The sequence below is a fragment of the Pleurodeles waltl genome, chromosome 2_1 (assembly GCF_031143425.1).
Source record: "Pleurodeles waltl isolate 20211129_DDA chromosome 2_1, aPleWal1.hap1.20221129, whole genome shotgun sequence".
NCBI lineage: Eukaryota > Metazoa > Chordata > Amphibia > Caudata > Salamandridae > Pleurodeles > Pleurodeles waltl.
The window spans coordinates 130,758,848-130,785,078 of record NC_090438.1 but is presented as its reverse complement, the minus strand read 5'-3'; the positions used below and the strand labels follow the sequence as shown (position 1 = coordinate 130,785,078).

At 45.6% G+C, this 26,231-nt stretch overlaps 1 protein-coding gene across 1 annotated transcript in view; it reads left to right on the top strand.

Annotated features, from left to right (window-relative positions):
• VSIG1 (V-set and immunoglobulin domain containing 1) overlaps positions 1-23,326 on the top strand; it is a 105,115-nt gene extending 81,789 nt beyond the window's left edge. The window contains exons 6-7 of the mRNA XM_069205935.1: positions 8,072-8,198; positions 20,118-23,326. Of these exons, the coding sequence (XP_069062036.1) occupies positions 8,072-8,198; positions 20,118-20,295 (305 nt within the window). The 3' untranslated portion in view covers positions 20,296-23,326. The remainder of the gene's footprint in view (positions 1-8,071; positions 8,199-20,117) is intronic.
• Positions 23,327-26,231: the final 2,905 nt, after the last annotated feature.

Below are 26,231 nucleotides of genomic sequence, written 5' to 3'. Positions count from 1 at the left end.
CCAAAAATAATAGTCAGAGATGCTGGTTCCTCACAGGAGAGACCAACACCTCTGAAATCACTGAGGATAACTCCAGTGAAGAGGACATCCAGTTAGCCAGGATGGCCAAAAGATTGGCTTTGGAAAGACAGATCCTAGCCATAGAGAGGGAAAGACAAGAGATGGGCCTAGGACCCATCAATGGTGGCAGCAACATAAATAGGGTCAGAGATTCTCCTGACATGTTGAAAATCCCAAAAGGGATTGTAACTAAATATGAAGATGGTGATGGCATCACCAAATGGTTCACAGCTTTTGAGAGGGCTTGTGTAACCAGAAAAGTGAACAGATCTCACTGGGGTGCTCTCCTTTGGGAAATGTTCACAGGAAAGTGTAGGGATAGACTCCTCACACTCTCTGGACAAGATGCAGAATCTTATGACCTCATGAAGGGTACCCTGATTGAGGGCTTTGGATTCTCCACTGAGGAGTATAGGATTAGATTCAGGGGGGCTCAAAAATCCTCGAGCCAGACCTGGGTTGACTTTGTAGACTACTCAGTAAAAACACTAGATGGTTGGATTCAAGGCAGTGGTGTAAGTAATTATGATGGGCTGTACAATTTATTTGTGAAAGAACACCTGTTAAGTAATTGTTTCAATGATAAACTGCATCAGCATCTGGTAGACCTAGGACCAATTTCTCCCCAAGAATTGGGAAAGAAGGCGGACCATTGGGTCAAGACTAGGGTGTCCAAAACTTCCACAGGGGGTGACCAAAAGAAAGGGGTCACAAAACCTCCCCAGGGGAAAGGTGGTGAGACAGCCAAAAATAAAAATAGTCAAGAGTCTTCTAAAGGCCCCCAAAAACCTGCACAGGAGGGTGGGCCCAGAGCCTCTTCACAAAACAATCCTGGGTACAAGGGTAAAAACTTTGATCCCAAAAAGGCCTGGTGTCGAAACTGTAGTCAGTCTGGACACCAAACTGGAGACAAGGCCTGTCCCAAGAAAAGTTCCACTCCAAACTCCAATCCAGGTAACACTGGAATGGCTAGTCTCCAAGTGGGATCAACAGTGTGCCCAGAGCAAATCAGGGTCCACACTGAAGCTACTCTAGTCTCTGAGGGTGGGGTGGATTTAGCCACACTAGCTGCCTGGCCTCCTAACATGCAAAAATACAGGCAGCAGCTCTTTATTAATGGGACAAGTGTAGAGGGCCTGAGGGATACAGGTGCCAGTGTCACCATGGTGACAGAGAAACTGGTTTCCCCTGGCCAATACCTGACTGGAAAAACTTATACAGTCACCAATGCTGACAATCAAACTAAAGCACATCCCATGGCAATGGTAACTTTAGAATGGGGAGGGGTCAATGGCCTGAAACAGGTGGTGGTCTCCTCAAACATCCCAGTAGACTGTCTGCTTGGAAATGACCTAGAGTCCTCAGCATGGGCTGAGGTAGAGCTAAAGACCCATGCAGCCATGCTGGGTATCCCTGAACTGGTGTGTGTAAAAACAAGAGCACAATGCAAGGCACAGGGTGAAAATGTAGAGCTGGAGTCTGGGAAAATGGCCCAGCCTACCAAGAGAAAAGGAAAGTCAGTTGGGAAACCAACTGCAACACAGTCAGAAAAAGGGAACCTCTCTTCTCAGGAAGAAGTTCTGCCCTCTGAGGGAACTGAGCCTTTGGAGCTTGAACCTTATCAGGTTGAGCTCTTAGGCCCAGGGGGACCCTCAAGGGAGGAGCTGTGTAAGGGACAAGAAACCTGTCCCTCTCTTGAAGGCCTTAGGCAGCAAGCTGCTGAAGAGTCCAAGGGCAAGAAAAATGGAACACATAGGGTCTATTGGGAAGATGGACTCCTGTACACTGAGGCCAGAGACCCCAAACCTGGTGCCACTAGGAGAGTGGTAGTGCCTCAGTCGTTCAGAGAGTTTATTCTGACCTTAGCCCATGATATTCCCCTTGCTGGGCATTTGGGACAAACCAAGACGTGGGAGAGGTTAGTCAACCACTTCTACTGGCCCAATATGTCCCAGAAGGTTAAGGAGTTTTGCCTCTCCTGCCCCACCTGTCAATCCAGTGGTAAGACAGGTGGGCACCCAAAGGCCCCCCTCATTCCACTTCCAGTGGTGGGGGTCCCCTTTGAAAGAGTGGGTGTGGACATAGTTGGTCCACTAGAACCTCCCACAGCCTCAGGAAATATGTACATCCTAGTAGTAGTGGATCATGCTACTAGGTATCCTGAAGCTATTCCCCTTAGGTCGACTACTGCCCCTGCAGTAGCCAAGGCCCTCATTGGTATCTTTACCAGAGTGGGTTTCCCTAAGGAGGTGGTGTCTGACAGAGGTACCAACTTCATGTCAGCATACCTAAAACACATGTGGAATGAGTGTGGAGTGACTTACAAATTCACTACACCATACCATCCACAAACTAATGGCTTAGTTGAGAGATTCAACAAGACATTAAAAGGCATGATCATGGGGCTCCCAGAAAAGCTCAAAAGGAGATGGGATGTCCTCTTGCCATGTCTGCTTTTCGCTTACAGAGAGGTGCCACAGAAGGGAGTAGGATTCTCACCCTTTGAACTTCTGTTTGGTCACCCTGTAAGGGGACCACTTGCTCTTGTTAAAGAAGGCTGGGAGAGACCTCTTCATGAGCCTAAACAAGACATAGTGGACTATGTACTTGGCCTTCGCTCTAGAATGGCAGAGTACATGGAAAAGGCAACCAAAAACCTTGAGGCCAGCCAACAGCTCCAGAAATTTTGGTATGACCAAAAGGCTGCACTGGTTGAGTTCCAACCAGGGCAGAAAGTCTGGGTTCTGGAGCCTGTGGCTCCCAGGGCACTCCAGGACAAATGGAGTGGCCTTTACCCAGTGCTAGAAAGGAAGAGTCAGGTCACCTACCTGGTGGACCTGGGCACAAGCAGGAGCCCCAAGAGGGTGATCCATGTGAACCGCCTTAAGCTCTTCCATGACAGGGCTGATGTGAATCTGTTGATGGTAACAGATGAGGATCAGGAGGCAGAGAGTGAACCTCTCCCTGATCTTCTGTCATCAGACCCAAAAGATGGCTCAGTAGATGGAGTGATCTACTCAGACACCCTCTCTGGCCAACAGCAAGCTGATTGTAGGAGAGTCCTACAACAGTTTCCTGAACTCTTCTCCTTAACCCCTGGTCAGACACACCTGTGTACCCATGATGTGGACACAGGAGACAGCATGCCTGTCAAAAACAAAATCTTTAGACAGTCTGACCATGTTAAGGAAAGCATCAAGGTGGAAGTCCACAAGATGCTAGAATTGGGAGTAATTGAGCGCTCTGACAGCCCCTGGGCTAGCCCAGTGGTCTTAGTCCCCAAACCTCACACCAAAGATGGAAAGAAAGAGATGAGGTTTTGTGTGGATTACAGAGGGCTCAATTCTGTCACCAAGACAGATGCTCATCCAATTCCTAGAGCTGATGAGCTCATAGATAAATTAGGTGCTGCCAAATTCTTAAGTACCTTTGACTTGACAGCAGGGTACTGGCAAATAAAAATGGCACCTGGAGCAAAAGAGAAAACAGCATTCTCCACACCTGATGGGCATTATCAGTTTACTGTTATGCCCTTTGGTTTAAAGAATGCCCCTGCCACCTTCCAAAGGTTGGTGAATCAAGTCCTTGCTGGCTTGGAGTCCTTTAGCACAGCTTATCTTGATGATATTGCTGTCTTTAGCTCCACCTGGCAGGATCACCTGGTCCACCTGAAGAAGGTTTTGAAGGCCCTGCAATCTGCAGGCCTCTCTATCAAGGCATCCAAATGCCAGATAGGGCAGGGAACTGTGGTTTACTTGGGACACCTTGTAGGTGGAGGCCAAGTTCAGCCACTCCAACCCAAGATCCAGACTATTCTGGACTGGGTAGCTCCAAAAACCCAGACTCAAGTCAGGGCATTCCTTGGCTTGACTGGGTATTACAGGAGGTTTGTGAAGGGATATGGATCCATTGTGACAGCCCTCACTGAACTCACCTCCAAGAAAATGCCCAAGAAAGTGAACTGGACTGTGGAATGCCAACAGGCCTTTGACACCCTGAAACAAGCAATGTGCTCAGCACCAGTTCTAAAAGCTCCAGATTATTCTAAGCAGTTCATTGTGCAGACAGATGCCTCTGAACATGGGATAGGGGCAGTTTTGTCCCAAACAAATGATGATGGCCTTGACCAGCCTGTTGCTTTCATTAGCAGGAGGTTACTCCCCAGGGAGCAGCGTTGGAGTGCCATTGAGAGGGAGGCCTTTGCTGTGGTTTGGTCCCTGAAGAAGCTGAGACCATACCTCTTTGGGACTCACTTCCTAGTTCAAACTGACCACAGACCTCTCAAATGGCTGATGCAAATGAAAGGTGAAAATCCTAAACTGTTGAGGTGGTCCATCTCCCTACAGGGAATGGACTTTATAGTGGAACACAGACCTGGGACTGCCCATGCCAATGCAGATGGCCTTTCCAGGTTCTTCCACTTAGAAAATGAAGACTCTCTTGGGAAAGGTTAGTCTCATCCTCTTTCGTTTGGGGGGGGGGTTGTGTAAGGAAATGCCTCCTTGGCATGGTTGCCCCCTGACTTTTTGCCTTTGCTGATGCTATGTTTACAATTGAAAGTGTGCTGAGGCCTGCTAACCAGGCCCCAGCACCAGTGTTCTTTCCCTAACCTGTACTTTTGTATCCACAATTGGCAGACCCTGGCATCCAGATAAGTCCCTTGTAACTGGTACTTCTAGTACCAAGGGCCCTGATGCCAAGGAAGGTCTCTAAGGGCTGCAGCATGTCTTATGCCACCCTGGAGACCTCTCACTCAGCACAGACACACTGCTTGCCAGCTTGTGTGTGCTAGTGAGGACAAAACGAGTAAGTCGACATGGCACTCCCCTCAGGGTGCCATGCCAGCCTCTCACTGCCTATGCAGTATAGGTAAGACACCCCTCTAGCAGGCCTTACAGCCCTAAGGCAGGGTGCACTATACCATAGGTGAGGGTACCAGTGCATGAGCATGGTACCCCTACAGTGTCTAAACAAAACCTTAGACATTGTAAGTGCAGGGTAGCCATAAGAGTATATGGTCTGGGAGTCTGTCAAACACGAACTCCACAGCACCATAATGGCTACACTGAAAACTGGGAAGTTTGGTATCAAACTTCTCAGCACAATAAATGCACACTGATGCCAGTGTACATTTTATTGCAAAATACACCCCAGAGGGCACCTTAGAGGTGCCCCCTGAAACTTAACCGACTGTCTGTGTAGGCTGACTAGTTCCAGCAGCCTGCCACACTAGAGACATGTTGCTGGCCCCATGGGGAGAGTGCCTTCGTCACTCTGAGGCCAGTAACAAAGCCTGCACTGGGTGGAGATGCTAACACCTCCCCCAGGCAGGAGCTGTGACACCTGGCGGTGAGCCTCAAAGGCTCACCCCTTTGTCACAGCCCAGCAGGGCACTCCAGCTTAGTGGAGTTGCCCGCCCCCTCCGGCCACGGCCCCCACTTTTGGCGGCAAGGCTGGAGGGAACAAAGAAAGCAACAAGGAGGAGTCACTGGCCAGTCAGGACAGCCCCTAAGGTGTCCTGAGCTGAGGTGACTCTAACTTTTAGAAATCCTCCATCTTGCAGATGGAGGATTCCCCCAATAGGGTTAGGATTGTGACCCCCTCCCCTTGGGAGGAGGCACAAAGAGGGTGTACCCACCCTCAGGGCTAGTAGCCATTGGCTACTAACCCCCCAGACCTAAAACACGCCCTTAAATTTAGTATTTAAGGGCTACCCTGAACCCTAGAAGATTAGATTCCTGCGACAAGAAGAAGGACTGCCCAGCTGAAAACCCCTGCAGAGGAAGACCAGAAGACAACAACTGCCTTGGCTCCAGAAACTCACCGGCCTGTCTCCTGCCTTCCAAAGAACTCTGCTCCAGCGACGCCTTCCAAAGGGACCAGCGACCTCTGAATCCTCTGAGGACTGCCCTGCTTCGACGACGACAAGAAACTCCCGAGGACAGCGGACCTGCTCCAAAAAGACTGCAACTTTGTTTCAAGAAGCAGCTTTAAAGAACCCTGCAACTCCCCGCAAGAAGCGTGAGACTTGCAACACTGCACCCGGCGACCCCGACTCGGCTGGTGGAGAACCAACACCTCAGGGAGGACCCCCGGACTACTCTCCGACTGTGAGTACCAAAACCTGTCCCCCCTGAGCCCCCACAGCGCCGCCTGCACAGGGAATCCCGAGGCTTCCCCTGACCGCGACTCTCTGAAACCTAAGTCCCGACGCCTGGAAAAGACCCTGCACCCGCAGCCCCCAGGACCTGAAGGACCGGACTTTCACTGGAGAAGTGACCCCCAGGAGTCCCTCTCCCTTGCCCAAGTGGAGGTTTCCCCGACGAAGCCCCCCTTGCCTGCCTGCCGCGCTGAAGAGATCCGTTGATCTCTCATAGACTAACATTACAAACCCGACGCTTGTTTCTACACTGCACCCGGCCGCCCCCGCGCTGCTGAGGGTGAAATTTCTGTGTGGGCTTGTGTCCCCCCCGGTGCCCTACGAAACCCCCCTGGTCTGCCCTCCGAAGACGCGGGTACTTACCTGCAAGCAGATCGGAACCGGGGCACCCCCTTCTCTCCATTCTAGCCTATGCGTTTTGGGCACCACTTTGAACTCTGCACCTCACCGGCCCGGAGCTGCTGGTGTGGTGACTTTGGGGTCGCTCTGAACCCCCAACGGTGGGCTACCTTGGACCAAGAACTGAACCCTGTAAGTGTCTTACTTACCTGGTAAAACTAACAAAAACTTACCTCCCCCAGGAACTGTGAAAATTGCACTGTGTCCACTTTTGAAATAGCTATTTGTCAATAACTTGAAAAGTATACATGCAATTGAAATGATTCAAAGTTCCTAATGTACTTACCTGCAATACCTTTCAAACAAGATATTACATGTTAAATTTGAACCTGTGGTTCTTAAAATAAACTAAGAAAAGATATTTTTCTATACAAAACCTATTGGCTGGATTTGTCTCTGAGTGTGTGTACCTCATTTATTGTCTATGTGTATGTACAACAAGTGCTTAACACTACTCCTTGGATAAGCCTACTGCTCGACCACACTACCACAAAATAGAGCATTAGTATTATCTGTTTTTACCACTATTTTACCTCTAAGGGGAACCCTTGGACTCTGTGCATGCTATTCCTTACTTTGAAATAGCACATACAGAGCCAACTTCCTACACTCTCTCATTCACTCTTACATACAGACTCTCACTTGCACTCACTCCCAATTGTTCGTATTCACACATTCTCACGCACAGGTATACCCACTGTCACTCATTCCCACTTACACTCCAGCGGTGTGTCACACTCATTCATTCTCTCTCACTCTTACTCAGTCGGACTCACTCATGTTCATGTACTGACACTCAATCCCACTCATCCTCATTCACTGTCACTAACTCACTCATTCACACTCACGCTCAGACATACAGGCAAATGTTCATACAAATGCACTCCATCTCTCTCACACAAACACACTCTCACTCAAACAAGCACACACAATACATTTGATGACCATAAGACGAACCTGTCCCTATATTCTTGGCTCTGATTTTGCCACCTCTGAGACAAGGGGTCACAAAGGGAGTGCCAGTGGTCACAAGGGGCAAGAAAGTGGTCACAGCTTCAACCCGTGGCAACCCCTAAATAACATCCATCAAAACACTTACTCCTGGATTTTGCAAAAGTAGTTTACCACATGCTTCCTAAGCATCCATCAAAAGGGTGTGGATATCCACAAATATGTTTGTGAATTTGCCAGACATTTTTCATGACTACCAAACATTACCCCCTACTCTTTCTTTCCTGTGACCCTAAATTTAGTTTTGTTGGAATAAAGCCGTGCTATGTATTATGTTCAACCTATGGGTGTGGTTGTTTACAAATCCTGATTCTGGGAGTCAAATCCTCAGAATGTGTGGCTTCTTTTTATGTAGAGGCAAGCTCAGTTTGGGTGCCTAAAATCACATGTGACTCATACTCCAAGTCTCTGCCTAACCACCTGTCAGTGTCTACCACACAGGGGCTGAAGGGATCATCGCTGCCGCCATCATTGCAGCCCTCCTAGCAGCTGTCATCATCTTCGCCATTATCTGGATCATTGTAATAAAAGGCAAGAAGAAGGAAAAACTGGCTGGCACCGAAATGAAGTAAGACTTCTTTAACATATTATCAATAGATATGCCTCTGAAAGAGGTCCTTGACTAATCGCTGAGGCCCAAAAAGAGTTACATTGTAACACTGTATCAGAAATACAGGTCTTTCCAAAATGTTTCATCTAATTGAATTGCTAAAAAAGATTAATACAAGAATGTACTGTTCTCTATGGTGAAATACATTTTACTGGAGTATTCCATAATGATTTCAGGACAGTCTTCAAATGTGGAGCATTTTCTGTTACCACCTGTAGGTAAATGCCTCTGTTGGCATGGTAACCCCCTAACTTTTTGCCTTTTGTTGATTCTAACTGCTAACCAGGCCCCAGCACCAGTGGTCTTACCATAAACTGTACCTTTGTCTCCACAATTGGCACAGCCCTGGCACACAGATAAGTCCCTTGTAAATGGTACCCCTGGTACCAAGGTCCCTGTGATCAGGGAAGGTCTCTAAGGGCTGCAGCATGTATTATGCAACCCTGGGAACCCCTCACTGAGCACATGCACACTGCCTCACAGATTGTGTGTGCTGGTGTGGAGAAAAAAACTAAGTTGACATTGCACTCTCCTCAGAGTGCCATGCCCACAACCCACTGCTCGTGGCACAGGTAAGTCACCCCTCTAGCAGGCCTTACAGCCCTAAGGCAAGGTGCACTATACCAAAGGTGAGGGCATAGTTGCATGAGCACTATGCCCCTACAGTGTCTAAGCTAATTCTTAGACATTGTAAGTGCAGGGTAGCCATAAAGAGCATATGGTCTGGGAGCTTGTCAAACACGAACTCCACAGTTCCATAATGGCTACACTGCATACTGGGAAGTTTGGTATCAAACTTCTCAGCACAATAAATCCATACTGATGCCAGTGTGGGCTTTATGGAGAAATGCACACAGAGGGCACCTTAGAGATGCCCCCTGTATACCAGCCCAACTACTAGTGCTATGAACAACAACTGGCAACTCATTAATTGAAATAAATGCACATTCTAATTGTGTATTCGAAAAGAAGTTACGGGTGCTCATACACTGAAACTCATTGTTGCCATGATGTGTAGGACCGGGTTGCTGTAAAGCAAACCTGTTCTAGAAACAAAAAGCAAAATAGTGGAGCACACCAAAATAATCACTATATCTACACTTTGAAGACAAGTAATGTCTGATGCATCAAATTGAAAAATAACAATGGATTACATTATAGTACCATTTCTTAAAACGGTGTTGATGGACATAACCAAACAGAAGACAATTATACAGACAAACAATATTTTCCAAAAGTCAGACGATTTTAATACAAAGAAGAAAATATTTTTTATCCACATAAATATAAACATAAAGAGGAAAACATATATGAGTACAGAATACGAAAACCATCAGCTGACACGTGTTTCGTCCACACCGGACTTCTTCAAGGCTTTGATCGCTTAAACGACCGTTACGCTCGTATCCCACTTAGGAGCTGCTTGTAACCAAAGTTAACCGTCTCTTAAACTCTTCAGATTAAATCTCAATACTGTACGTAGCAACTTCCTTCCATATATCCTGGAACAAGCTCCTAATCCGTCTCCAAATTTCTCTATTTCACCAACGGCACGCCAACTGGTTTACCAGGACCTCATGTCCAAGAATTCAGCCCCACCTGTATATCTCCAGACTTACTGGTAGCCAGTTTATGTGGATAAAAAATATTTTCTTCTTTGTATTAAAATCGTCTGACTTTTGGACAATATTGTTTGTCTGTATAATTGTCTTCTGTTTGGTTATGTCCATCAACACCGTTTTAAGAAATGGTACTATAGTGTAATCTATTGTTATTTTTCAATTTGATGTATCAGACATTACTTGTCTTCAAAGTGTAGATATATTGATTATTTTGGTGTGCTCAACTACTAGTGCTAGGCTGATCAGTTTCTGCCAGCCTGCCACATCCAGACGAATTTCTGGCCACATGGGGTGAGTGCCTTTGTCACTCTGTGGCCAGAAACAAAGCCTGCACTGGTTGGAGGTGCTTCACACCTCCCCCTGCTGGAACTGTAACACCTGGCGGTGAGCCTCAAAGGCTCAAGCCTGGTGTTACAGCGCCCCAGGGTACTCCAGCTAGTGGAGATGCCCGCCCCCCCGGACACAGCCCCAACCTTTGGCGGCAAGTCCGGAGGAGATAATGAGGAAAACAAGGAGGAGTCACCCTCCAGTCAGGACAGCCCCTAAGATGTCCTGAGCTGAGGTGACCCCTGCCTTAGGAAATCCTCCAACTTGTTTTGGAGGATTCCCCCCCCAGTAGGATTAGGGATATGCCCCCCTCCCCAGAGGGAGGAGGCACAAAGAGGTTGTAGCCACCCTCCAGGACAGTAGCCATTGGCTACTGCCCCCCAGACCTAAACACACCCTTAAATTGAGTATTTAGGGGCAACCCTGAACCCAGGAAATCAGATTCCTGCAACCTGAAACAAGAAGAACTGCTGACCTGAAAACCCCGTAGAGACGACGGAGATGACAACTGACTTGACCTGTCTCCAGACTCAGAGAACCTGCACAGCGATGCATCCAGCGGGACCAGCGACCTCTGAGGACTCAGAGAACTGACCTGCACCTAGAGGACCAAGAAGCTCCCATGGACAGCGGCTCTGTCCAAAACTGCAACAAAGAAACCATCTTTAAAGAGACTCCATCCTCACTCCGGAAGCGTGCGTCTCCACTCTCTGCACCCGACGCCCCCAGCTCATATCCAGAAGAACCAACACCGCAGAGATGACCCCAGGCAACTCCAACGACGTGGACACCCTGAGTCGACCTCCCTGCACCCCCACAGTGACGTCTGCAGAGAGGATCCAGAGGATCCAGAGGCTCCCCCTGACTGCGACTGCCCAGTAACAAAGGAACCCGACGCCTGGAAGAAGCACTGCACCCGCAGCCCCCCGGCCCGAAAGGAACCAACTACTGGTGCAGGAGTGACCAGCAGGCAGCCCGCCCAGTCGGTGGCTGGCCCGAGAAGTCCCCCTGTGCCCTGCTGGCATCGCCAGAGCGACCACCGGGTCTCTCCATTGATTCCTATCTGAATCACGACACCTACTTCACACATTGCACCCGGCCGCCCCTGTGCTGCTGAGGGTGTATTTTGTATGCCTGTTTTGGACCCCATGCCCCCAGTTCTCTACAGAACCCCCGGTCTGCTCCCAGAGGATACAGGTACTTACCTGCTAGCAGACTGGAACTGGAGCATCCCTGTTCTCCATAGGCGCCTATGCTATTTGGGCCCTACTTTGACCTCTGCACCTGACCGGCCCTGTGTTGCTGGTGCTGGGTGTTTGGGGTTGACTTGAACCCCCAATGGTGGGCTGCCTGTGCCCAGGAGACTGAACTTGTAAGTGCTTTACTTACCTGAGAAACAAACCAATACTTACCTCCCCCAGGAACTGTTCATTTTTGCACTGTGTCCACTTTTAAAATAGCTATTTGCCATTTTTGCCAAAAATGTGTACATTACTGTTTTAATTCAAAGTTCCATACTTAGCTGTGTCAAGTACCTTACAATTTATGTACTCACCTAAATTATGAATCTTGTGGTTCTAAAATAAATTAAGAAAATAATATTTTTCTATATAAAAACCTATTGGCCTGGAGTTAAGTCTTTGAGTGTGTGTTCTCATTTATTGCCTGTGTGTGTGTACAACAAATGTTTAACACTAGCCTCTGATAAGCCTACTGCTCGACCACACTACCACAAAATAAAGCATTAGTAATATCTAATTTTGCCACTATCAACCTCTAAGGGGAACCCTTGGACTCTGTGCACACTATCTCTCACTTTGAGATAGTATATACAGAGCCAACTTCATACACCACCCATCTCTAATTCAGGCCCATGGTGTATGGGGATATGTGATAGAACACCCAGTGCTGCTCCAACTCCAACAAGACATCAGCAGTACCTAGTAATAAGGGTCATACATATGAGCCATTGTGTTGGTTACCAGGTCTTGATCTGGAGGAATGTTCTTCTTTTTAGCAATGCATCGGTTTTTCCTACATGGATGGGTTAGTCACAGATCTTTGGCACATAAAAATCACCATCTTATATGTCTTTGTCATTATTGTTTATCAGAGTAATCTATTCATTTTCCCAGTCCAACATCCTGATGGAGCAAAAAGCCTGGCCTGAGCAGCTACTTCTGGGGTCACGGTTCGAAGTTTTAAGCTGAAGGACACTTAGCAGGGACGCAACTACTCAATAGTGCAGCAAGTACAGTGGAACTGGGCTGAGTTTTTGAGATGCTCATGCAACCCAAGTCAGTGGCGGTTTTTCATTACCAAGCTAGGAGAAAATGGACCAATTTCCTTGTTTGCATTAGGACCTGAAGCACCTTTACCCTTTGCTGTGTCACTGGTCCTCTCAGTGTACAATTGGTGTGAGAGATGCCTGGTTAAAATTGACTATGCCCAGAAGTGGTCTCTTGGTGGCTCTAAATTCACAAGTGTTACTGTACACTATGTGTAATTATGCAATAGGGAAATAGGCTTTAAAAAAAACAGATGACACTCAGCAATATGCCTTAAAAGTTATGAATGGCGCAGCTCTTGGAGGAGTACAGGTGTGTTTTGTAAATTAGGGAAAATCATAAATGTTCACTCATGAGAAACAGTGCTATTATGAGTGCAAATTTACAAACCTTGAAAGAATTCAGACATCACAAGAGTGTCAAACATTGGTTAAAACGATGACTATACTTTAATCATTTAAAAAGAAGTTTAGAACTATATCAAAGGCCTGATGTTTGGCCCAAATAGTAAGGCTTCTTCAAGAAGAGTCTAAAGAGCTGATGCCACCAGACTGCCTTACATAAATTGCCCATCATAAACATTTGTATGAACAATTAGAGACACTGGCCATTTGCCAGTTGAAGGTCTACATTGAAAGCAACGTGAAACTGGATTCTTTCCACGTAGACATCAACCCTGACCAAAGCTCCGAGCTGGTGGTAACTTCAGTTTAGGGAGAGCTACATGTCTATTGACATACCCTGGATCAGGAAACATGCATGACAGCAGCCAATCCTTCCTCTATTTGGATACTAAATTTTGGAATAATCCGTTTTTAAAATTAAGGCTTTGAGTAATTAGGGCTTTGATTACCCTTCTTTCTGTTTATATGTTCTGGTTTGATTCTTCCTTATCTATTTAAATGCTGTTTTCAGTGCCATGAAGGCGATGGGGTATGTGTGCCATTCCTGAACCGGGGAATGTCAATAGACATGTGGATCTCCCAAAACTGAAGTAAATAAATCAAATCAAATTCACTAGATCATTTTCCAAAAAAGACAGCACTTAAATAGTTTGATGAGATTTCTGTTTATAAAATTAACCATGAAACTTCTCTGCAAAAGAGGCGTTCGCAATCTATTGTTGCTTAAATCATGGTTACAGATAAATTGAAGAACCAAGGCTTAACCACAATCAAGATCACTAGAGAGGCTGATTGATGATAATTTCGATAACTTGAGGGGACACAAGGAGAGAAACTTTGTTCAGTGGGTAAACAGCAGTTGTCTTTCGTGGGGTGAATAACAGGAGTAAAGATGGTCCAACTACCATTCAGTTCAATTCACCAGAGAATACAGAAACAGAACTATGAGACAGTGAGTTCTTTGGCACCATGGCAGATGCAGGTTGGCCTTAATAGACTCTAAAATGATAGCACAAATAATGAGGTCCAGGCTCCGGGTTTATCAGATATATGTTGGTCGCAGGACCGGCCTATATGGGCAAAGTTCTGATTCAGGGGAGAGAATCATGTGAATAGATGGAAGATGAAGAGTTCCCTTCCGCACCTTTCAATTCAATATTCTGAGTGAAAGTGGCAGAAGTAGTACAGCTCGGACAGGGATCAAAACAAATCTTGTGCACATTTCATAATAGGGCATAGCGGAACCGGACACCCTTATACTCTTGTATCATATGGACGAGCTAGCTTCATCAGCAAGCGAAGCGTGTACATTGGAGTCAGTGGGACTCAAGTGGTACACAAAATATTTTATGGGAATTTGAAGGCGGCGGTGTCATGTCTTTTGAACAGCTTATCAAGGCATATATTCTCCCTAAAGAGTTTTGATGGCACCGTCAACTTAGTCACTTTTTGCTCTTCCCTCCATTCACCCATAGAAATGAGGCAAATGTTGGCACCAAATTCAAGTATCCTGTTCAGACATCTTACATGATGGAAATTAATCAGGAAACACTCAACATAGGTCAAATGTTCGGAAGTCTCAATGAGAAAAGTCGATTAGCTCTATAATCTTCTTTCTTGTCATACAAACTATACAGCCACAGGCAACATGTTTCGTTCTGAAGAGAACTTCTTCAGGGCGTAGTGGTCTGGTCGCCATTCTGGACGGACAGTATGGGCCACGATTCTAGAGCTCACATTTGCCATTTGGACTTAAAGATACATATAAAATGTACATTGAACATTGGACACTTTCTATGCACGTGCACAATTGCTCATGGCCACAGACTGGACATGTTGAGGTTTTTGAGCATACTAACATCCTGAAGAAGTGCTCTTCAGAGTGAAATGCGTTGGATGTGGCTGTATCGTTTTTATAAAAACGTTGCGATTAAAGATTAAAGAACTATTTAGCTACTGTCACTGAGTGTGACCTCGAAGCACTGGATTTTTATGGAGTGCTTCCTGGTTAATTTTCCTTGTTCTCTCTGCCTTGGCCACAGCAGGGTTTGCAGCCAGGTCTGCTCAGGAAGTGCACTTTCAGATGACTAGGGAGGACTCTGATGTGCTGCTGTTTGGTCGCATTAGCTGCTTTGTGAATTGCGTCAGACATCTGATATTTGCAAAGGCAGCATGTGCTGGGCGTGGTGAAACCTACAACGAAAGAAGACGAAGCACTAGAAGAGATGAGAGGAATATGAAAAGCACATAAGACTTTGTTTCGGTCCATGTGGACTTGAGCACTGACCTTTGCTAATGAAAGTGTAGCTATAAGACTTCCAAGACGACTAGATAGATATTCATGCTTGGTTCAGACTAGAGAATATAAAGGGTTCAACGTCATAATTCTAAGTAAGGTTATGGCAGGTAGGCAACATAAAAACATATGAACTGGTAATTTGCATAGATAGACCAGTTGTTCAGAGCAAAGAGGTGTAATGAATTAGAACACACGGTAGCAAGTTAGCCTCAGGTTGATAACAGAGATATGGCTTCTAGGAATTGCAAGGGGGTGTTTGCATCCTATGTTAGTTTAGAAAATGGAGGCACATAGAGCCAGCATCAGCACACCAGATATAACTGAAGCTAGAAAACAGGCAACAAAGGCCTTTATTGATTAATGTTATAAACACCGGCGTGTGAAAATATTAAATAAATCATTGATCAGTAGAGTGCAGCCAAGGTGCTCAGGCTCAGCAATGTCAACATGAAATACAGATGTCTGGGATTACCAAAGGGTCGACAACATCTGCTTTAGGTCCTGGACAATATGTATGTTTTACTTCCCACAGCACGATTCTGCCTTGTAACCTTTACCTTGAAACTGACCTTGACCTTAAATTAAATTCTGCACTGGTACCAGTAGGTACTGCACAAAGGTCCACGAAAAAATACAAGTGTATGTACCAATCTGCAGCTAAAGACAAATACTTTTAATGACATCACTTTAGAAACAGATCTGCATATAAAACTTTACAAAGTCCAATGTGTGTACTTATGTTTTATACTATAAAGTTGTGTACATGTTGATTTTGGAGCGCACACTATAGGGAGTCCCAAAGTGCCATTTACAACTGAAATCTGCTTAGGAAATTCTTGATAAGTGTATATGCCAGGGATGCTGCTGAAAGATCAAGCCTAGACTAAATAAGTGTAAGGGTGCTGGGCAATGATTGTGGATGAAATCCACCTCATAGTCCCTGTGAGATCTAAGCATAGTTTCAGGCCATGCCCGGAAGCTACTAATACCTTTTTACTAGAAAGAGGGCAGCACCCTCAAGATTCCCTGCCTACGGCAGAAGTCAATGCTCAGTGGGCTGTGAGGACTGGGGTACTTGACATAGGAAAAGGCTGAAGGCTGTACCTTGCCCTAGAACTTACTGTAATGGCCTAAGGCCAGGCCCTGCGCCTCTTAACCAGCATGCTATGGCTCAAGGCATTACCCAGCGACGCTAGAAAGAGTGCATGCAGCACTCCGCCCTCCACCGGGATGCCACCACCCAGGCCTCTGGATCTGGGGAAAAGGGATTAATTAAATGGTGTATCCAACAGATTTTTGGAAAGGACAGACCAAGTGCCTGTCATGCTCGAAGACCACACCCTTTGTCATGACCCACTAGGCATGGCTGAAGGCTGTGCCATGTGGAAACTGTGAGCAATGGGACCTGGCACAGGGCATGGCCTTAGGCCAGGCCATGTGGGCACTGAAGTCACTGGGGTAGTGGTCACAGGGTTTGATGATTGATAAAGGAGCGAAGGGGACCCAGACAATATTCTTGACAAATATTACCTGTCTGTGTGGCTTGTATGTGAGATAGTTTAGGCTTTAAGTTCCATAGGGCAAGGTAGAACATGTGCTTTTTCTACATTTATTTTTGTAATGCTGAAATACTGTAATCTTGAGAATGCCAGGAAAATTATTTTTGTATAAGGAGGCAATCCATTTAACTGTGGCAATATCCTTACACAATATGGCAGCTGCTTGCTCACTGAAAGCAGCCAATGCTTACGTTTAGGACAAAACATGGGTCAAATGTCACATTCGCTAACTTTTTAGAGGGTAGCACCAGAGGGATATTTTTGAAAGATTTCAAAGTTGATTGGCCTGGAGGTTTCAGATAGACTTTTTTCTATAAAGTAATGTCCCAAAGGTATAAGTAAATGGTTAACTTTTCAAGGTAAATTTGATCATTCACTGCAAAACACTGCATTACAGGTGAAGGCTAAATAGAATCTTGTATAAACCCTTGAGAATGAAGTGCAGATCACAAGTGTGAATCCTGCAGCGCCAACTCAGATGCTCATCAGTTAAAGAACCATGAAGCTGATTAATAGGTACACTTGGTATGCTCTACACTGCAAAATGAGCAAAACTGCAGTAGGAAGTCTCTTAAAATTACAAAACAGTGGAACTAATACTGCCATATAATGTGCTGCATTCTGAATTATAATTTGGGAGGACTTTCACAGTGTAATTCAGTCAGCCATACTTATAATTTGGTCCTCATTTGCTGGATCATTCCAAGGACACTAAGTATGGGTGTCACCCAATCCAGTCACGTTACACAAGCCTCTGCAGCCCCTGCGGTGCTGGGGGCCCGAGCTGCGGAGGGCTCCCTCAGCAAAAGTAGTAGGTGGTGGGCAGGGCAGGGCAGGGGGAAGCGCCCCCATGTACTTTGCAGTGGGGCACCCTCAAATTTTGTTACGCCACTGATCCAATCATGCAACCTAGTGCGTACATGAACATCAAAGGAGGACTTAGAGAGACCAGCAAGAAGTACACTTCATGCGAAAATCCTGGGTGAAACACAAGAAGAATAAAGACATTACCAAGATGAAAGAAACTGAACCATCTTTACAAACTGGGTATTTATGGAAAAGGTGCAAACTAGTCTCAAGGTCCCATGACATTTCTTTGATCCCTGGCTTATTTGGTTCATTTTTTATATTACTCGATTATCCAATTTTACAAAGTGACTCCAGGGAGGTGTTCGCGGGGACAGATCCAGGGACCATGCTCCAAGTCACAGAAGACACTGTAAAATAATACTGGGTTGTCAGCATCACATACTCAGGGGCATACGAGTACACACAGCGCAGTTTGAACAGTAAGACCAGGGCACTCAAGGGCAAACTGAACAGAAAATAGAGATTTGTAAAAACGGAGAAATTTTTAGGATGGGGACGCTCCATATTTCTGAAAAGGGTCTGGAATATATGGGAATGGTCAGAACAAATGCATCTGGCAACACTAGATACAGATCCCTAGCAAAGACTCAGCCCTTCCACAACAATTATATTAAGGGGCAGAGGGCAGAGGGCAGAGGTCAGAGGTCAAAGATCTGGAAGGTAAATCTAAATTTAATTCTAAAATAAAATGATATTTTAATATTGCAAATAGCCAACTAAGAATAGAGAAGTGCCTTGGCCATCAAAGGATTATGATGACCCTCTAAAATATGAAAGTAAACGGCACAAGAAAGTAAGAGAATACTCTAATTTTCAACATGTTTCGGCCCACTCTTCGTGACCCTAGCAGATATCTCAGCAGCAGTATTGTCTTATAATTGGCCTGATTCGGAGTTAGCTGATTATATCATCACAATGGTCACTGCCTTTAAGTATCATTGATAGGAAGGTGCTCAAAAGGCACCCATGGACCTTTGCCAGAGGGCAGCACCTCTTCAATTGTGTGAATTAGAATATGGAGGTGGTCATTAGCGCCAATGTTTAGGCTCCCACGATTCAATTGCCCATCAGCGTTATTGTGAAAGGGTTCCATGTCACAGGCCACTGGTTCGATGACCCACTGTAGCATGCAGGTAACAAGGTTTGTGCCAATGTCTGGGCTCCCTAAATTCTATTGCCCATCAGAGTCATTGTGTACAAAGGGCCCCATAGTGCAGTCCACTGATTCATGGGACCACTGTATCATCAGCCCCAGTAGGGTTTGCACTAATGTCTGGGCTTGCTTTATTCTGTTGCCCATCATAGTCATTGTGTAAAAAGGACTCAAGAGCGCAATCCACTGGGTTGATGGCCTGTTGTACCATTAGCATGGAGGTAACAAGGTGCTAAAATGGTACCCAACGTTTTTGCCACATATCTATGTAATTATTCAGTCCTGTGAGTTAGAGTGAGGCCAGATATTGGCACAAATGACCACCAAGTTTTTCTATTTTGTGTCCCATGTGTTTCATTATGCACTGAGGGCCCAGAGCACAGTCCGCTGACCAGTTGTACCACCAGCATGCAGTCAACGCTCCGTCACATATATTATTTATGGCATGCGTGCATGTATGTATTCATCCATGGCTTGTGGGACACACTGGTACTGTTGTTTTGTAAATTATGCAAAATCAGCTGTCATTAAACCCTTATAAAGTGTAACAGAGGACACACCCCATTTTCCTATTTTGTTTATCACTAATTAGAATAAAGACTGCTATATGTTGTGCTTCACATGACAGCGTTTGCCAAAAGCCATGGAAAGATTATCTTAAGTCACAGAGAAGATACACTCAAATACCTAACTGATGCCTTGAAAAAGTAGACTTCAAGATGATAAGCCTTTTATTGACCAATTCAAGCAATATCCTAATGTTGCAGTTATATGTCCAAGTTTAGAAATCTCAGAGGACCATTCTTCAGGTATGAATACATTAAATTAGCAAAAAGAAGAAATTAATAAGAGCATGAGGTTGGAAAAGGTAAGATTTGAAAGAGGAAGAGACAGACTGCTGGCTTTGATTTGTAAAGTTTCTCAGACATTAGGTATAACATGAGTCTTTGAATGATCACATGTTCAGCTATTAGCCCTGAAGGAAAGAAACAGTGTACCTAAAGTGACTATCAGCAGGTGTTTTATGTTGTAAAGGATATTGGTAGGAAGGCTCTGCTGTTATTTCTAACTGATTTGAAAAGTTAGGTAAAAATGTACAAAACAGAGTTAACTGTGGAATACTCTGCCATCTAATGTAGTAGTGTCCAATGTAGGTCCAGAAGTGCAGGGTTTTCATGCTATATACATACACGAATGTACACTGAGTGAATCTTAAAAGGACCTAATTTACAAAGTCAGTGGTTCTCAGGCATAGATCCATCCCACCAGAAAACCTGCTGGACACCACTGGACTGGGAGGACAGTTAAATAGACATCTAACCACTGTGATCTTGCTTTTGTTGCCTTTCCTACAGGCCAATGATGCAGGCGAATCAGGAGACTGTCCCAGCTCAAGCGGCCCCAACCTCACAAAGTCTTCTAGCAGCTCCACTAGACCAAGCTAATGAATATTCCAACGCTCATGCGGAACATGTCTACACTGCTTCCAGCAATGAAGAAATGGAAGGCGAGAACACTCCTGCTGTGGCATAGGCCTCTAATTGACGACTAGACTTGGAACCCAAGACATTATCAGCCTGTTGCATTTCTACACCATGGCCCTCTTTAACATCTGTATTGACTCACCTGCTGAACAACAAGAACCTCACCATCTAACAGTGACATGTTAGAGTAGAGACGTAGTTGTAGAAGGGAACTTCTTTTTTCTGTCTTTTGGTTCAATTTGTCATAGGTAATGCCATCAGGTACAATAGTAGCACCAGGGACCATTGTGTAGCAGGATTTACTTAAATATATGCATGAAAACGACACTCTTGGGCATGGCGGTTTGATTCAGGAAAGGAAGGCGAACAATTCATAATAGAAATTGCCTAAGAAATGCTGACAATTAGAGGACAATTTCTTTCCACCTTGACACAGGTGACAGTCAAATAACAGGAAAAGCATCAGAACATTTCCCTTTTGATGAAATCAAGTGGAAAAAGAACATACAGATGTAGAAAATTGCCCAATGGATCATTGATTCAGGCCAATATTTAAGTTTTTTTTAAATATAGGAGGTTTATAATGGGGGGCGGGTTTAGAATATTAGTAATGATTTCAGTATGTAGACAATACAAAGGGATGATATAATTTGGTTAATGGGGAAGCTGGTGTCAAAATTCAAAGATTGCATTTAGCCAGTGACCACATCTTCTTAATGAAATTGTCTCTGAACAACAGCCGGGCCATAGCTGGTGTAGAATAAATTAACAATACATTTAATCTGGCTACTAGGCTAGTTAACATCGCTACAATGGGAATATAAAATATGACAATTGGAGAGCATGTTGGTTAGTTGTGTCAAATGCATAGTAAAACTTTTTTTGTAGTAAACATCAATGTTGAGTGGTATTTGTAATATTATTGTGGTACAGGCCATTTTAATGCCTCTTTTACAAGACACTGATCTAATATTTGCTAGCAATGGTTAACCTCAAAGTACTGACTCTTAACATAAGTAAAAATGTACATCATCAGACAAAGAGGCGGGGACAAAACAATGTATTGCAAAAAATATTATCCTGTCAATATACCATGAAACTGCAAAACTTCAGGTGAATATGGAGGGTTTACGTCAATGAAGTTTCAGCAAATAATAAGAGACAGAGAGGGTGTAAATGAGACCTAAATCATAATTCTGGCATTTCTTGTGCAAAATGGCTGTGTTGGAGGCATTTATTTTTGTCATACAGTTCATAACTGTTGCTTTATCTATAGAGAAACCTAGCTAGGCGTTAAATAGAATGTTCGTTCTATAGCATATGCAGGGTGGAGTCGCACGGCTTCATATATTCGGATCTCTGGTTTCCTCCAACCGGTCACCCTAACCCTCGGTCAATGTTGTGACACTGAATAGCAGATAGAGCTATACTTTGAGCACCATTCTAATGGTTTCAAGATTCTAATCCAGAGAACATTTTTCAACATTGGCCTGGATAAGTTAGATTACTAGTAACCTCCCAAATTGCAAATTGTGGCTCACTTTAAACTCAAATGCATCATTCATTCCCCTTTGCTGAGAGCAAGGTACCCTCTTAAAACAAAAGGGTACAAAGGTACTAACTTGGTCATTCTTGCAAGAACTAGGAAGCAGTCTAAAATAAATGTACAACAATGTGCACAGCATGGTTCTTCCGCTGTGGTGTATTATTCTGTGTTCAGAAAATGTATTAAAATGTTATTCTTATAGGTTACTGATTTTTACAGCATGTGGCGACTTGCAAAAAGAAAGCCACTGATTTTTTGGCTTCCATCTTCTGGACTGCCATCTTGTGTTTTTTGTCTCAAAGTCTGTGGGCCAAGATGGATGTCCTGTGGGTAAGCACAAATGGGGATAAGGTTTGCAAATAGCACTGTCCCCGCCACACTCTGTAAACATGATGAAAGCACAAGGAACTCAGTTGTGGAAGTGCCATGCCTGGGTGAAACTTTCAGTCTACTATTATTTATGGTTTGTATTGGATCTAATTAGAGCCGGTGGACTTATGGACACTGAACTATTTGTTAGTGCACCAGAAAAACAACAGAAAACCTATGTAGATAACAGCATTAACCAAAAACAGTAGATATTTGGAAACGTCAATAACCAGTTGGTTGTAAGAGGCAACTGGGATAAATGCAGTTTTGTCACCGTCGTTCATTGGATGTCTGAAAACCCATATGCCAACATCTGAATCCAGTAGAATAGGCGAACTGGAATTTTCACTACTGCAAACACTGGCATTTTTCTGCTCATAAAAACGTGTCCTCACAATCAGGTGCACCCAGCTGCTTTCTGCTAGTCAAATGTTATTTTAAATGTTTTTTTCATCTGATGGATGTTACAAAGGTGGTGGGGGTGGGGCATTCAGAACTGCTTTTGTAGGTAACATTTTAATTTTTATCCATTGAAATTATTAGGATGTGTTGTTTTTTAAGATTTTGATTTTATGTCTATTGATGTGGTAGTAATATTGTGGAAGGCTATGCCGGGTGTGTTTTGATATATTGTTCAGGCAGTAGGTAGAATCTGGGTAGTGTTTTCACTATTGTGATATCTGTGTAAATGTGGAAACAGAACATAAAATTTGCATGGTCTTGGAGTTGATGTTTTTTCTAATTTTGTCACCGGTCAGCATCTTAGTGAGCAAATTACACTTAGAATGAGCCATGGTGTCGAAAGTGAGGTCACCCACTCAATTGCTCTTATTGTTTTGTTTTTCGTTAGCTTTTGCATTTTTTCCTATTGTTGTATTTTTAGAAAATGTCTTAAAACACATAAATTGAAAAAAATAACTTTCCACATTTTTATTAATGACCTATAAATTGATTTTGCCAATTATCGCATATGTTTATATTTACTTCAGTTTAGATTTTTACTTTTTTTTTTTATTTCCCTGTCGAATATTTGTGTGCCCAGAAAGTGCACACTCTGGTGAGCGTTGCCGATTCCTTTCGTGTTTTGTTTAATAAAATAAAATATCCGGGACACGAATTTTCAGATTTATTTATATGAAAATAAAGTGACGAGAAAAATATTTAAGACATCTGTTAAGTGTTTTCACTGATAAGGTTTGCTGCAGAGAGAGAACTCGGGAGACAACAAACGTGCTTGACTTGAAGGTTTGGAGACCGTGAAATGTAGCTTCATCACAGGATCAGTGCATTTCACAAGGCACTTATCAACAGAGAAGTTAAGGTGTGCATCTGCAGAACCATAGGCACATCACACGTGTGTTTCGAGTGTTCCCCCTCTAGCAAAAAAGAACACACAGCAAAAGACCTCCGGGCCATAAACGTAGAGTGGAACAAAAATCTGGATCTCCCTTGTTGCACACCTACCTCAATCAATCAATCAATCAATAATTTGTTAAGCGCGCTACTCACCCACTAGGGTCTCACGGTGCTGAAAAGGGGGTTGGGAAGGACTGCTACTGCTCGAATAACCAGGTCTTGAGGCGTTTCCTGAAGGTCATCAGGGTCCTGGGTCTGTCGTAGGTGGGCGGGGAGGGTGTTCCAGGTCTTTGCGGCGAGGTGGGAGAAGGATCTGCCGCCGGCTGTAGTTCGATGGGTGCGAGGGACGGCAGCGAGGGCAAGGTTGGCGGAACGGAGTTGGCAGGTGGGAGTGTGGAAGGTGAGTCGCTCGTTGAGGTAAGCAGGGCCCGTGTTGTGAAGAGCTTTGTGGGCGTGGATGAGGAGTTTGAAGGTGATCCTCTTGGTGACGGGAAGCCAGTGTAGGTCTCTGAGGTGGGCTGAGATGTGGTTGCGGCGTGGGGTGTTGAGGATGAGACGTGCGGAGGCATTCTGTATACGTTGTAGTTTCTTCTGGAGCTTGGCTGTGGTTCCTGTGTAGAGCGCGTTTCCGTAGTCCAGTCTGCTGCTGACGAGGGCCTGGGTGACCGTCCTCCTTGTTTCGGTGGGGATCCATCTGAAGATCTTGCGAAGCATGCAGAGGGTGTTGAAGCAGGAAGATGAGATGGCGTTGACTTGCTGGGTCATGGTGAGCGATGAGTCTAGGATGAAATCTAGATTGGGGTTGGTAGTGGCTGAGGTGGTAATGGGGGGAGCGAGGAGTTGAAGCTGTCGTAGATTTTCGTGATCTTGCGATGGAAAAAGGTGGTGAGGGAGTTGCAGAGGTCTTGTGATGGGGGTGGGGGGAGTTGATGGAGCATGACCTGGGGTTGGTGAGTTCTTTGACAATGCTGAAGAGCTCTTTGCTGTTGCGGGCGTTGTTGTCGATGCGATCTTTGTAGAAGGACCTTTTGGTGGTCCAGATGAGCTGGTGGTGCTTGCGGATGGTTGTCTTAAGGGCGGCGTGGTTGCTCTCTGTTGGTTCGTGGCACCACTTCTTCTCAATTTTCCGGCACTCCCGCTTGGAGGCCTGAAGGTCGGTGGTGAACCAGATGGCCTTGGTGCTGAAGCGGTTATTGGAGGATTTCTTGGGCGGAGCGAGGGTGTTGGCGCAGTCGTCTATCCAATGTCTGAGGTTGAGGGCAGCTGTGCTGGGGTCGGTGGTGCTGGGTGGCGGGGCCCGGGCAAGGGTGGAGATCAGTTGGTCTTTCAAGATCTTGTTCCAGCTGCGGTGGGGGATTTGCTGTGGGCGGTGGTGAGTGACGGGTTTCTGGAAGGTGAAATGGACACAGTGGTGGTAGGTCCAGTAGAGTTCGGTGGTATGGCTGAAGGTGACGTGGCTGCTGGCAGAGAAGACGGGGTCAAGTGTGTGGTCCGGCGGAGTAGGTGGGCGTCATGACCAGTTGTTTGAGAGTGAGGTTGTCGATCAGAGCAGTGGAGTTGCTGTCAGCGTTCTCGAAGGTGAAAATTCAAGTCGCCGAGGAGAATGTAGTCCGTAGAGGCAAGGGCCTGGGTGCTGATCATGTCAGCGATGGAATCACTGAACTGAGGTCAGGGGCCAGGGGGCCTGTAGACAAGGGTTCCTCTGAGGGTGGTGTTGGTGTTGATGAGGATCCGGAAGTGTAAGTGTTCGGCTGCAACAAGGGTGTCATCGGTGTTAGTTGAGATTCTGATGGTGTTCTTGTGGACTATGGTGATTCCTCCTCCCGGTCTGTTGGTGCGGTCTCTGCGGGTGATCTTATAGCCTTCGGGGATGGCTATGGCGATGTCAGGTTCCGAGGAGGGAGTCATCCAGGTTTCTGTGAGGGAAGGCGATGTCTGGGGAAGATGAGGTGAGTAGGTCCCAGAGTTTGATGGCGTGCTTGTGGATGGAGTGGGTGTTGAGGAGGATGCAGCTGAGGTGGTTGTGTGTGGTTCTGGCGTGGTGCTTGACGGCATGGGGCCGGGGAAGCTGCAGATTTGACAGGAGAAGGGTCCGTGGGTGTGCCCCAGGGTGGCTTGGAAGCAGGCGGTGGAGCGGCCTGGTTTGAGGGCATGGAGTTCTTTGGCACTGTAGTAGCGTCTGCCAGCATGAGGAGCACACATGCTAGGGGGGTCTGGCGCGGTCCAGGCGTGGACGGGTGCAGACGGGCTTGCCTCTGGCGCGTCCGCTGCGTGGCCGCGCACCGGGCGCCATTAAGAAGGGGAGGTGGGAGGGAGGAGCAGCTGGAAGGCGGGAGCGGTGGGCGAATGGGGGTGTGAGGGGGCGGGCCACAGGGGACGCAACGGCGGGAAAGGGAAAGGAGAGAGCAGCGGAAAAAGCCGAAAACAAGCAAAGGCATGGGAAAAGAAGGCAAAGAGCAGTAAAAAGGCAAAAAAACAGGAGGAAAGAAGGCAGAAAGCAAAAAGGCACAAAAGGCAAACAAGCATTTGCAATGCCCTAGGGTCTCGCATTTGTCCAAGTTACAGCTATTACCAGTTGTAAACTCCCAACTGGATTTTTCTTGCCACGTTGAAAGAAAAAAAACAGCACAATCGCGCTGCTACAGTTCACTCGTAGTTAAGCCTATCGGCAAAAGTGAAATTATGTACGGAACCGGCAAAAGTGCAATTAACTA